This window comes from Trachemys scripta, chromosome 16, assembly GCF_013100865.1.
Source record: "Trachemys scripta elegans isolate TJP31775 chromosome 16, CAS_Tse_1.0, whole genome shotgun sequence".
In the NCBI taxonomy this organism is placed as follows: Eukaryota; Metazoa; Chordata; order Testudines; family Emydidae; genus Trachemys; species Trachemys scripta.
In genome coordinates this window covers 22,566,551-22,580,743 of record NC_048313.1, presented here as the reverse complement: position 1 = coordinate 22,580,743, position 14,193 = coordinate 22,566,551, and the positions used below count along the sequence as shown (strand labels likewise).

Below are 14,193 nucleotides of genomic sequence, written 5' to 3'. Positions count from 1 at the left end.
GAGGGCACTGTTGGCACATACCACATAATGACAACAGGCCAACAAACGTCCAGCCAGGGATTTCACAAAATGCTCATTTAACAAACAAGCAGGACACAATGAACTTGTAATAAAGCTCCCTAACACTTACTACGGAAATGAATTTTATTAAAAGATAATTTAATATTCAAGAATACAAAGCAACATATTAACATTAAATACACATCTTTTGAGGCACGATGTGGAGTGAGTGGGTGATTTCCCCCATTTTCTGGCCCAAGCTCTACAACTGCTGTGAGTAAATCCTTAGCGTTTCTTTTAGGATCTTGTTAAGAAACAGGAACAAACAAAAAGATCAGGGGTGGGTTAAGAGAAAAAAGAAGGTGGCCAACTTTATCAGAAGAAAAAGAGAGATGTTGAGCAGACTTGGAGAGATGTAATATTAGCGTTAACCATTTGCCTATGGCTGGGGTGGCCAACCTGAACCTGAGAAGGAGACAGAATTTACCAATGTACGTTGCCAAAGAGCCACAGTAATACGTCAGCAGCCCCACATCAGCTCCCCCCCACACAGCTCCCAGCACCTCCCACCCATCGGCAGCCCCCTCGATCAGCACTTCCCCATTCCTCCCCCCCACCTCCTGATCAGCTGTTTCATGGGGTGCAGGAGGCTCTGGGGAGGAGCGAGGGCACGGCAGGCTCAGGGGAGGGGGTGGAGTGGGGGCAAAGCGTGTGGCAGAGTCGGGGGTTGAGCAGTGAGCACCCCCCGGCACATTGGAAAGTTGGTGCCCGTAGCTCCAGCCCTGGAGTTGGTGCCTATACAAGGAGCAGCATATTCACTTCTGAAGAGCCGCATGTGGCTCCGGAGCCACAGGTTGGCCACCCCTGGCCTATGGCTTCCTGGTTCAGACACGAGTAGCTCAACAGCTGCTCACTATTGGAGAAATTCACCCCTATGCAAAAGTAGCTTAAATGGGTGGCTAGTCCTTGCACTGCCCTCTGCACGGTGTGAATTTCACCCTGTGCATAACCAGAAACCAAGAAAATCCATATCAGTGGATCACAGTATGCACCCTATTACAATAAATCACCCCAAGTAGCTACTCATCATCTTATTTCACGTAGATCAGTGTTAGCTCATTACATAATATTCATGTATCATCTGGGTCCTAATCTTGAGATTTTTACTCAGACAAAAGTCACATGGACTTAGTTTGGTTCTGACACCATCAGAATAGGGCTCCATGGTGAATATCACTGTGCATGTGGGGGTGTCTTAGTGTGATCCTGATATGGAAGATGTTGAGAACCACCAAAATACAGACTAGTCTTGCTTTGGATTAGTGAAAATGTGCCCTTCTGTAATGGGTTCAAGGGATTATGTTTGTGACACAACAGTTAGAGATGCTAGAGAGTGAGGGGTCTGTTGGAAAAGCAGAGAGATGGAATTAAGATAAAGTAACACACTGAGGCTGCTCACTGGTTGGCACAATCTCGTCTCCTTCCTAAAAGACACATGATTTTATCTGTTTATAGAAAATAGAAATTGCAGCAGTGGAAGCCCCAAACCATGTCAATATACACTGCTTCACTGGATTTGTGCTGAAAAATGAGGGATGCCGTGAATTAAACAAATCAGTCTGTAGGTTCAATAAAGTGACCATTTGTGAGTATTTCCTCCAGTGGCCTGATCTTTACAGTCATTTCCTCTCTGCCTAGGTGTCCACAGCCAAGTAACTGTGCTCTCTCTGTACTGCCTCACACTGTGCTAAGCTGTGTATCACACTGAACCCATCCCTTGCAGAAAAACTCCTGGCACCAGTCGCAGATGTTTGCTTTCCATGAACAGAGCTTCTGGACTTATTTCTGAATGCTCTCTTGGAGTTTGCTAAACAGTAAAAAAAGCAAATTCTGGGCTGACCCACAGCCTCCTGATAATTCATAGCAGAGGTCTTTCCTGCAAGCTCCATCCCTAACAGAGATGCTGGGATTGGGTCCTCATCTCATCCCCTTCTCTGTCCCTGCTAGGGTGAGCAAAAAGCAAGTGTGAAAAATCAGGACAGGGGTTTGGGGTGGGGGGTAATAGGAGCCTATATAAGAAAAAGACCCAAAAATCAGGACTGTCCCTATGAAATCGGGACATCTGGTCACTCTAGTCCCCACCATTCAGCAGGCAGGCCTATCTCACTTTCCAGCAGTGCACTCCTCATTGTTCACAAAGGTTTTCCTGGGATGGTGTCCCCAGGTCAGGGTTTGGTTCGGGTTCAGTGCAGTCTATGCTTGTCCTTTCCAGAGAAACTTGAGGGGACCCTGTGGAAGTGTTGTTGGTTTGAAACTTGGAGACGATCCTGGCAGTTTCCTGGGTAATCTCAAAATGTCTGAGTTGCTGTTTTCCTCCAGAACGTCGCTGCAGTGTGCTGGACTCTGGTGAGCTACTCCTGCTGCTGCCTTTCTTCTCCTGGACTTCCTTCGTCAAAGGGCTGCAGTCTGTAGGATTGCCTTCTGCATCAGACTCCATCAGAGGGCTTGACAGAGCAGCAGCCATCAAGGACAAGCTGGAAGGTTTGTGAATGATTGGCCTCATTTTGGCCTGTGCCGGTCGAGGATACTTCACAGGCTGCCGGCTGAAGTACCCCCTGGGTTGCGTCCCTAGAACTGAATCAGAATCTGGATCTGGCTTTTCGTGCACTGATTCCTCAGGGTCGTCCAGCTCAGAGCCATCATTTCTATTCAAATCTGAACAAAACATTAGAGAGTTATTTTAAAAGGCGGTTCCCCCTCAGCCACAGGTTGCCCACCACTGGCCTGGAGCGTGCGGCCTAGCTAATGTGACAAATTGGACGAGTACAAATCCCTGTACAAACACACAAGTGGAGGCCAGTCCCCTGTTCAGTGCTGGGGACTGAGCCGTCTCTCTTAATGCTGGTGTAAATGGTGACAAGTGAGGAGAGACATGGTGTGAAACGGGCACAAGTGAGGGGAGATCAGGCGCTGCGTTTTCAAGTCTGTGAATCCTGCCTACAAAACCTTAGAGAATCGACTCTGGTGGGTAAGTGTAGGCCTCCCGGCCTCTAGCAGCAGGGCTTGTGAGGAGTGAAGGAAAACCCCTTCCTGAGAAGGGCTCATCATACACTGAAACCTAATGGCATGCTAGCCCGGTGGCTGTGATGGAGTGGGCTGCCTAGATGGAGGAAAGTGGCAGGGTGATGCCATGCCTTACCCCATACACAGGGACACATGCAGAGACAGGCAGACACAGAAGCTGTGAAAGTTCAGTAAACACAGATCAAGCCAACCCAAAACCTGCTCCATGACCATGTGCCCCTGCTTGACATTTACCTAGGGGATCTGTGCTCAGGGTACTGTGGGCTCCCTCCATTGTCAGCTCATTGATGGCTTCACTGGAAGATGACTTATCAGACACGTAGAGCTCACTTGAATCATGCTTGAAGGAGAAACTCTGTAGGAAAAAGCCAGGACTGTGAACCTGTTTCGACAGGGCTCTCCTTTCAGATTAATTACGATATGCAGTTCCCTGAGTGCTGCAGTAGCCAAGGGAACAAAGATAATCGGCTAATGGTGAAAATATATTGATCTCCATTTCAGCTTGCCCAGTGCAAAACCACAGTGCTAAAACTGGCAGGCTCAGCAAGAGAGGGAGAGGCCTCTTAGAGCTGGGGCTAGGACCCCGTTTTACTGGGTGCTACACAGACACAGAGTGCGGGACAGTCCTGCCCTGAAGAATGTAACTAGAGAAAGGCTGTGAGGTGAAACAGTGGGGGGAGGTGATTTGCCCAAGGTCACACAACTGGTCAGAGCCGACAACAGAACCCAGGTGTTCCAAGTGCCAATTCAGTGCTCCGCCCTATGAATCATGCTGCCTGCCACAAAAGGCACCTCAGGAGCAGGGGTTGCTTTCTGGCAGGATAAATGAGACCTGTGCTAAGGTTTACATCCATGTATCCTACACACTATTAAAACAGACCCTTTTAGAATGAAGGGGCGGTAATTCTGCCTTGGAGTTGTGGGGAGATCAGGTTCATTCTCTGGGTTTATGGCACCTTCAGAAAACCCTGCATGGAAGCACAGCCCCATTATTTAGAGCCACCTGTTCCTTATGCTCGATATAAATCAGGAATGATCCAATTAAAAGCTTGGTGAAGAACTGATTATGAAAATGGCACTAAATTCATGTCACCTCCCTGGTTCACTCTGCAGGTCATGATGCGCAGCATTAAGGGGCAGCAGCCACATTATCTGTCATGCTGTAGCCTCACTCAGTGATTCCTTTGCCGGTCCTTGTGCAGACGGACAAAGTGGGGGGAAGCAACAGAAACATAACCATTAATTACAGCAAAGTAATTACTATTAGATTGAGCCTGAGATGGCTGCTACAGTGGGGCCTGAACATCATTGCTCTTATGAGCCCAATTCCCCATGGAAGTCAGTGGGAATTTGTTCAGGGATTTATCAAAATCTTCACAATTTGGTTTTATTATTATATTGAGAACTCCTATAGAACTTAATTCCCCCCCTCCCCCCAAATAATTTTTGACCTTTCCTGTAGAATTTATAAAAAGCAACAGAGGGTCCTGTGGCACCTTTGAGACTAACAGAAGTATTGGGAGCATANGTTATCATGAAAGTATTCTTTGAGTCGGAGGCGGCGAAAGTAGGCTTCCAGATCACCACAGAACTGTATCATGTCCGTGGGGGTGCTGGGGCAAAAGGAGAGTCCCCGAGATAGGACAGACTCTTCTGCTGGGTTGAGTGTGTAGCTGGATAAATTGACGATATTGCTGGGTGAGTTAGGGGTACCCCTGTTGTGGCCCCATGTGGCAGGTAGGATTTTAGACAGCTTACGGTCCTTTTTCCTTTGTAGAGAGGTGAAGTGTTTAATGTAGATCTCCTGTCTTATTTTAGTAAAGTCCGTTTGTGTGGAGGGTTGGTTATTTATGAGAGTCTCCAGGTTGGAGAGCTCTTTCTTGATGTTTTTCTGTTTGCTGTATAGGATGCTGATCAGGTGGTTCCTCAGTTTCTTTGATAACGTATGGCATAATCTCTCACTGTGGTCTGTGCAGTATGTAGATAGCAATGGATTTTTCACCTTCAGTCCATTTGGTATGATGTCCATCTGTTTGCATTTGGAAAGGAAGATGATATCTGTCTGTATTTGTGCAAGTTTCTTCATGAGGTTGATAGATTTCCATTCCATACGGCTAAATGCAGTGCCTTGCATGGTGTCAAGTATCAGAGGGATAGCCGTGTTAGTCTGAATCTGTAAAAAGCAACAGGGGGTCCTGTGGCACCTTTGAGACTAACAGAAGTATTGGGAGCATAAGCTTTCGTGGGTAAGAACCTCACTTCTTCAGATGCAAGTAATGGAAATCTCTAGAGGCAGGTATATATCAGTGTGGAGATAACGAGGTTAGTTCAATCAGGGAGGGTGAGGTGCTCTGCTAGCAGTTGAGGTGTGAACACCAAGGGAGGAGAAACTGTTTCTGTAGTTGGATAGCCATTCACAGTCTTTGTTTAATCCTGATCTGATGGTGTCAAATTTGCAAATGAACTGGAGCTCAGCAGTTTCTCTTTGGAGTCTGGTCCTGAAGTTTTTTTGCTGTAAGATGGCAACCTTTACATCTGCTATTGTGTGGCCAGGGAGGTTGAAGTGTTCTCCCACAGGTTTTTGTATATTGCCATTCCTGATATCTGACTTGTGTCCTGTAGAATTTAGTAACCATCCCTGCTGTAGAATTATATAGGATGGTGTGACAGGGCATCTGCCCCGCACTGGCCATGATAGGGTTAAAACCCAGCCTGAAGGGCTACAAGGAAACAGCCAATTCGGGCGGTGGCTGCATGGCTGGACCAGCCAATCAGGGCCCAGCCAGCCCATATAAAAGGAAGCCGTAGGCCAGAGCAAGAGAGTCTGCTGCAGGAAGCCCAAGCGAGGGGATTGGCTTCCTAGAGGGCTGGAGAAACTAGTACTGTGAACAGGGCTGCTAGGACTTGCAGGCCCAAGGCCCTGGGAAGAGGGTGAAGGAGCCAGAGGCAGGAGCCGAAGGTGCTGGGGCTGTGGGGAAGTGGCCCAGGGACTTGAGACAGACTGGTGGAGAAAGAAAGGAGGGGCAGCGGGAAGCTGTTATTTACAGGGTCCCTGGGCTAGGACCCAGAATAGTGGGTGGGCCTGGGTCCCTCCCTTCCTCCCCGCCACTCACTGCTGAAGAAGCGGCCAGGCTACGGACTGCCAAGCCGCTGCGAGGAGCGGCTAGACTGTTGCAGAAGGAATCCCCTGGAAGGGGGAACCTGGATTATGACACAGCCGGAGGGCTGTGCCACAAAGCAGAGGTGGAGAGATTGGAACTGTAGTGGGTCTGCAGGAGGAGACAAGGACAGGAGAGCCACCACCACCGGAGGGCACACCCACTGACCAGAGCTAATTCCCAAAATGGCCAGCAGGAGGCACCAGTGTGGTGAGTGACCCTGTGACAGATGGTTTAAAATAAAACCCCTCCAAACTATGGAAAGGGGATCATGGCCTATTATATTCAGTAGGTTTTTATAAAGCCCTATTAGCTTCACCTCTATTAAATTATATTGGACTTTTCCATATGGGGAATGGAAGTCAGGTGCACTTTCAGATTAATATCTGCTTTCAGCTGGGATCACAGTCCCTATAATTCCCTTAGGCCTCAGTGACTAGGAACCATGGGGAAAGCAGTACCACTGCCCAGCAGACATGAACGTGACTATTAAGAAAACAAAGCCACACGCACTCTCTCGCTCTTCTCCCCACGCCCCTTCCTTCTTGGTGGCCTGTACACAGGACGGGGAGACAGATACTGATCATTCACGCTTCGACTCCCCCTGTGACCTTGGGAAAGTCACTTTCCCTGTCTCTGCCTCAGGTAATTCAGCTATAAAATGTGGGTAACACCCCTGACATAGCTCCCAGGAGGTATTGCCAATTACCTCAAGTTTTAAAGTGGTTTGAAGAGGAAGGGTGTTAGGCATTATTGTGAGAGAAGTGTCGGGCAGATGGGGAGGGCTGGAGAGGTGTTAGCACTCAGCAGCACAGAAACACAGCCTATCTAGCAAAAACAACAAGGAGGCCGGTGGCACCTATAAATCTGTTAGGCTACCAAGTATCTGGGGTAGCCGTGTTAGTCTGTATCTACAAAAACAACAAGGAGTCCGGTGGCACCTTAAAGACTAACAGATTTATAGGTGCCACTGGACTCCTTGTTGTTTTTGTAGATACGGCTACCCCCGATACTTGGTAGCCTATCTAGCCACAGCTGAACTACGCCTCAGAGGGAGGCAAGCCCAGCAGGTCTGGGCTGGGGATCCTGCTGTATCCTTCTCTATTTATACCATCATCTATTCCATGAGCTGTAAAACTTTCTACTGAGAGACACAGCAACGTCCTGAGTAACGTAGTCTGGAGAAACCCACGTCTTTTCTGTAGGAATCGGACTCTTTAAAATGTGCAGCAAAACATCCTTCAGAGCTGTCTGGGGAGCTGCTGAGGGATCTGTAGCTTGGAATTTCTTCCAGTTCTCCCATTCCACAGGAGTTGCCCATCTGCTCTTTGCTCTCTGAATAACCCATGGATGCCAAGTGGCTTCACTTTCTGTAAGATCCTGTTTTCCTTGCTAATCCAACTCCCTGTGACTATAACAGGGTCACAGGGCCCAGCTCAGTGTCTCCGAGCTGTACCTCTGTGGTCACACCCTGGGCTTTCTCAGTGCTCTGCTTCTCCTCTTTGTCCTTCTCTGCCAAGGCTTCTTGCGAAGTGTTTTCATACAAAGATGGAGGCAAGTCATCCATCCCAAAGACCTTCTCGTAGCTCAGAATGAGAAACTCCACAATCTGGGCCTGGTACCCAGAGTCTACAAGGCATGACATGGAGACATCGCACCCTGAGCCGGGCCGGATCAGCGTTGGCCCAAAGATTATCCCCAGGTTGTTGGGAGACATCTTGTTCTCTTCGTATCTCTGAGCCACCCTGGGAAAGGAAAACATCATAGTTAGGGGCCTCTCAGCCCCATTGCAGCGCGTGGGAGGGATGGAATGGGCGGTTAGTGGGGGAGCTGATGGCACCATTTCCTGGTACAGATATACATCCTGACCCTGGCAGGAACTGGATGTGTGAGGGAGGTGGACAAGGTTCTGGTTTCCAACGCTCAGACTCCACTGAGACCCAGGAAACTGCTCTGAGCTGGGTGAAAAGTCCAGCTCTAAGGGAAGATGCTTGGTCAGCGCTGGATGAAAGGAGCTTGGGGCCACAGGCCCATGTCTCCCATTGCCCTAATGGGGATTCTGGCTCTGCACCTGGTTTAACTGTGAAGCGCCATCAGTTAAGGAGCGACCAGACAGCTTATCTGGGACCAGGGCTTTTTCCTTCTCCCTTGTTGGGAGCTGCGAGAGTCTCACCTTTCTTCTGAATGGGCTTTTCCCTCCTCATGGCTGTCCCTTTTGCTAGCGAAGGAGGCTACAGACATGTCTGCACTTCGAGCTGAGGGTGTAATTCCCAACTCTCGAGTCAGTGTGCTAGACACAGAATGTGGGGCTGTGGCAGTGTGAGCAGTAGTGCAAATGGCAGGAGAGGCTAGCTGTCCTGAGCCAGCAATGCCACACGCATCCTTGGGGCAGCTGGCCCCTCCCACCACTTGCGCTGCTGTGGCTACATGCTATTTTTAGCATGCTACCTCCAGGACAGCTAGCTCGCGTCTGTTTTCTCAAGCTGGAAATTATACCAACTCCAAGTGTAGATGTGTTCTAAGAGCTTCTTCTGGTACTGACCTGCCACTGTGCCAGATGCTCCTCTGGGGAGCGAGATCTCTGCAGCAATCTAATAGACCCCCTCCCCATCCAGGTGACACTAATCAGCAAGCCAGCCACTTGTCCCCGTCACCTGTACAGATGTGCAATGAGGTGTCGCAGGGTGTTGTAGTTAGTCCCAGGCAGTTTGCTCAGCAAGTCCTTCATGCTTTGAATGGGATCTGCTGAGAACCCTGAGCTGTCTCTCTTCCCTTCCCCAGGTTTCTGCAGGTCCTTGGCAAGCGCGATTAATTCATCGTAGAGCTCATACAGGAGCACTGGCCCTGACAGCTGTGGTGAGATGAGGGAGATTGTGTTACTGCAGCCTGCCTATTTGATGCTGTGGGGAAGTCCCATGAAGGACTTTGCTGGTGTCAGTGGCCTCGCAGTCCTGGCCCACCTTCAGCCGCATGTTCCCAGGCTCATACCAACTCTTATCCCCATCATGTGCAGGCTAGTGATTGGCTCCCTGATTTCACATGAACTTCTAGGTCCTGCAGAGAAGCCCCAGGCCTCGCCAGAATTGCCGTTCACATGAAATTAATATTGGGAATCTCAGGAATAACCCAGGCCTGCTACTGCTCAGGGAAGCATTGGGTCTCATCTGCCCTTTATCACTGCAAGCCATGAGCCCTGGTGGGGTCAGGGGACTTCACAGTGACCATCTTCCCAGTCACTCCCATGGCACCAGAGAAGGTGGAAGTTAGGAGATCAGTGCCTGGAATTAATCCCTAATTCTACAGTAAACAAACAGACATCAACACATCCCAGTGCCTCAAAAACCCAGCTAAGAGCAAGCCAGGAATAGGGGTTGCCATCCTCTCAGAGATGCACCAGAAACTGAAGCCAGGAGACTGCAAGTAGCCAGGACCAGAGACTGATCCTGGTTCCTCCTGGGGATTTGCTACCCACCTCCTTCAGGAAATGCTTCAGGACGCCAGTGATGTCATGAGGAGAATGTTCTGAGAGCTCCACCAGCTCCCTCCCGTTTTCAAATGCCTGGCAGAGCTTCTCCACCCGGGCCTTGGCTCCACTTATCCGATAGATCCCCTGCATTGTTGAAATGGGGAAAGGTCAAGGGATCCTGGTTAGAGAATCTGAGAAGAGTGGGGTGGGGGCCAGGAACTAACAGGACAGCTTAATTTCTGCAGCTAAGGCCAAGAAGGAATGTGACATTGTGTCTTTTCCTCTGTGGACAGGAAACAAAGGGTGATGTGCAGAGACTCATACCCAGCTACCTCCATGATGGGATATTAAAAATACCAGAGCTAGAGGAAACTAGAGAGAATTTTAATTAGTCTGTCTTGATGCCAGGTGACCTGTGTCAGCTGCCCTGGCCACCGTCAATGGTTCACTGGGGAAACCCCCTTTGTGAAGTGCCTTGAGACAAAAGTTACCAAGTAAGGGCCTAATGTGGTTCCTGTCAAAGTCCAAGGGAGCGTAATCCTGGTCCCCAGCAGGAGCAGGACCAGGCCCTGTGCTGGACTCTACCCCAGGGCTGCTCACCTGCACTCCGAGGGCACGTGCCTCGATTTCTGAGGTGCATTTCACAACTATGAACGGAACCTCTTCCGGGAAATCCCGAGGGACCTGTGTGAAGTCGATGCCAAAGAGGGGCACTCGGCTGGGGAGCTTCTTGTGGCCGCAGGTGATCAGGAGGTTCTCCAGGCACTTCCTGTGGCAGGTCAGGTAGCACTGCAATGGTAGGACGATATTGCAGTTAGGCATTAATTACAGTTCAGCAAGGACAACTCCAGAAGCTGGGGAAAGTGTCTCCCCCTGGGGCACATCACAGGCTCTCCCTTCTCCTGTTCCCTCCATTCACTGTTCCATATCTCTCTGCAGAAGCGCCTCAGTGGGAGATACGTTCCCCTTTGCCTCCCTTTCCTCAGCTGTTATGACAGAGCAGCCTGGGTGAGGGACAGGGAGATGGTCATGCACTGAATTATTGGCCTCACAAAGAAAGGCCCATTCACATAGTTTTGCAGGGGGGACATGCCTGCAGTGAAATACCTCACACAGGGGCCAGGGGGAGCTGGTTATCTACAGTCCAGGGTGTTCTGAGCTCTCACCTCTTCACACTCGGTGCCACTGACCATAAAGGTTTCACACTCCCTGCACTTGGACGGACCCCGCAATTTCCGCAGCCGGTGGGTCTGTGCTGCACTCGACAGAGATATGTTCTTAAACTGACACTGGGATGATCCATTTTCTGGTGCAGCAACCATATAAATAACAAGGAGACATTACTAAAAGTCACTCATGCCATCTAGAAATGCAAAAGAATTAGCAGCCCATTTCTCTAGACAGCTGGGCAGATCTCTTGTAGCACTATCTATTTGAGATGATAAGAGGTTCTCAACATAATGACTGGTGGTTATTGGCTGAACGGGAGGGGCCTGAATTAGAATTTGGGACATTGCTGCCAGTCATAACTGAGCAGCAGTAGCACTAGTATACTGAGGTTCAGGGCTGGAATACCATTGGGGGTTGTGGATTGGGAGGGACTTCAACAGAGCTGCTGGGGGGAGCCCAGGTTTGGAATAGCAGGGGCCTGTGATTTGGGATTGAGGAGCATCAGCAAAGCTGTGTATGTTGGGTGGGGAACCCAAAGATGGAATAGCAATGCGGGGAGCTGCAGGTCCAAATTGAGGGGCATCAGCAGAGCTGTATGGTGGGTGTATGGAAAGCTCCCTTTCATAAGCATAACAGAATGGGGGAGCACAAGAGACACAGGATGCTCTCCTACTGTTTCTTTTTATCAGTCACGCAGATTTCTTTATTGCTCACCATTTTCATATATTTGACATGAATCTCTCTCTTCAAAATCATCCGAGGAGGACATGGTGCCTGTGGATGAAGCTTTTAGCAACTTCCTACTTTGGTGCCCTGGAGACAAGGAGGAAGGTTTTACATTATACAAAATACAAGATGTACTTTATTTATGTATTGCACATTATAGAAAAAATTTAAAAAGCTCCAAATCCATGTTTAATTTCTATTGAAGTTTTTTGTTAGTATGAACATTAGGCAGAAAGTGCCATTCTTTGAAACACTGGAATGCGTTACCTAGGGAGGTGGTGGAGTCTCCTTCCTTGGAGGTTTTTAAGGCCCAGCTTGACAAAGCCCTGGCTGGGATGATTTAGCTGGGAATTGGTCCTGCTTTGAGCAGGGGGTTGGACTAGATGACCTCTTGAGGTCCCTTCCAACCCTGATATTCTATGATTCTCACCTGGGCTAGAGGTGGGAGAGTCCAGGGACCGGGATTCGCAGCTCCCACCCAGGCTTTCTGTGTCACTGTAGAAGGATTTGTTTGCACCTGTAAAAGGCAAAATAAATGAGACGGATCATCCCAACACACTGACTAATGTCTCAGCAGAAGTTGCTAAATGAACCCATGCTCATCTGCTGGGTTCTTTACTCTTACTGACAATGCCTCAAAACAACTGACCTTTCTGCTAATATCTTTTAAAACAGAAACACACAAGCACGATGAGAGCCTGATAATCCAAAGAGCAATCTGGAGGCATTTTTGCTGAATCATGCCATGCTTTTTAAAGACCTTTAGGAAATGTCCTTTTGTACCAGAAAAGTTTAATGACAATTATTTTCTACTGCAGTGAGATGATTTCCAAAATGTCTTTGAGAGAAATTGTAAGATGGTGAAAGGGGTGTTAAACCTGCAATGACATGCGATGCTCTGTGGAAAAAGGATGTAAAACTTGAGAATACACTATACCATTCAAGGGACTGAGCTGTAGGAATAACAAGAAAGTGCATACAGGCTGCACTCCCCGTCACAGCCCATTCTAAGGTGGTTTTCATATACAGGATAGTCAAGCATGGGGTTAAATCAAAACATGGGGTTATAAAAGTGATGCTGCAAGTAAAGGGGTTTGAGGGTACACAGGATGTCCCCAGTCCCCAGACTGCCAGAAAATTTGTAAATATTTCCACAGGACAGAGAAACAACAAAGTTTCAGAAAAAAATCTCCATTTCAGGTCACACACCAGGAGATGAAACAAGAGCTTCCAGCGCATTAGGGCATGAACCAGCTTATTTGTACCTTTATTAAAATGCTGTAAGGCTTATGTACCATGCAAATAGACTACACCTGCTTTATCCATGACAGCATCTCCTGGTTAAAGCTCAGAATGACTTTCACAGCTGACTTTTTTCCTTTTGGAACACACCTCTTGTCTAAGATGCATGTGGATGGGGAGTGAATAAAACCTGACACTTTGTGAGATAAAAGTAAATTTTTCTGATTCAATCAGGGAACAAATTTTCATGAACCTGAATCCCTTTCTATAAAATTGCAGCAGCCAAACCACACACAGTCCCAGTCTGGAGAAAGTCCTGGGCTCTGACTCCAGAGGTTATTAATAACCTAACCTCTCCTTGCTACTCTTGGCTACATACATATATGAATCAAGCAGCAGTGACATACCAGAGAGTTAACTTTTCCTTGTTAAATTAAACCTACTTTGTTCACTGTTTGTGGAAAACTGCTTTCCTGATGCATCTTCTGCGTAGGTGCTCAGATCAGCTGCAAAGGATGAGATGCAGGAGTATTGCACTGCATTCCTTTTTCTGCCACTAGGAGGAGACCTGAGAATGAAATACACAGAGAAACAAGAAGAACAGGAGTACTTGTGGCACCTTAGAGACTAACAAATTTATTAGAGCATAAGCTTTCGTGGACTACAGCCCACTTCTTCGGATACAGGATACAGACTTTTTGCGGATACAGACTAACACGGCTGCTACTCTGAAACCTGTCATTATGCAAGGCACAGAGAAACAAGGTAGATGAGGAAATATTTTTTATTCAACCAACTTCGTTTTGTGAAAGAGACAAGCTTTTGAGCAACACAGACTTATTCAGGTCTGGGACCACCATGACTACAACAATGCTTCAAATGAAATACACAAGAAGGGGGCATTTGTGTTTTGTTTTTAAAATTGTCTTTCATTAGTTCAAATATTATTGCCCCATAGATGTACATGGTGCTTTAGAGACATATAAGATGACCAGGTCCTCGCCTCAGGGAGTTTACAGTTAGTTGTAGGCTGGACTTTTCAAAGAAGCCTAGGGCAAGTGCACACCAGATTGACAGTCAATACTAAGAACATAAGAATGGCCACACTGGGTCAGAGCAATGGTCCATCTAGCCCAGTATCCTATCTTCTGATAGTGGCCGGTGGCAGATGCTTGTGAGGGAACGAAGAGAACAAGGCAATTACTGAGTGATCTGTCCCCTGTTGTCCAGTCCCAGCTTCTGGCAGTCAGAGATTTAGGGACACCAGAGCATGGATTGCATCCCTGACAATCTTGGCTAATAGCCATAGATGGACCTGTCCTCCCTGAACTTATCTAATTCTGTTTT

General features: G+C 48.2%; 1 protein-coding gene across 3 annotated transcripts in view; it reads right to left on the bottom strand.

Annotated features, from left to right (window-relative positions):
• Positions 1-747: 747 nt before the first annotated feature.
• Positions 748-14,193, bottom strand: part of GMIP (GEM interacting protein) — a 57,771-nt gene continuing 44,325 nt past the window's right edge. For all 3 annotated transcript variants that reach the window (XM_034792698.1, XM_034792699.1, XM_034792700.1), the window contains 10 exons: positions 13,290-13,414; positions 12,035-12,121; positions 11,593-11,691; positions 10,875-11,014; positions 10,309-10,497; positions 9,715-9,852; positions 8,897-9,093; positions 7,699-7,987; positions 3,319-3,439; positions 748-2,715 (listed from right to left, as the gene is read on the bottom strand). In XM_034792698.1, the coding sequence (XP_034648589.1) occupies positions 2,186-2,715; positions 3,319-3,439; positions 7,699-7,987; positions 8,897-9,093; positions 9,715-9,852; positions 10,309-10,497; positions 10,875-11,014; positions 11,593-11,691; positions 12,035-12,121; positions 13,290-13,414 (1,915 nt within the window). In that variant the 3' untranslated portion in view covers positions 748-2,185. The remainder of the gene's footprint in view (positions 2,716-3,318; positions 3,440-7,698; positions 7,988-8,896; positions 9,094-9,714; positions 9,853-10,308; positions 10,498-10,874; positions 11,015-11,592; positions 11,692-12,034; positions 12,122-13,289; positions 13,415-14,193) is intronic.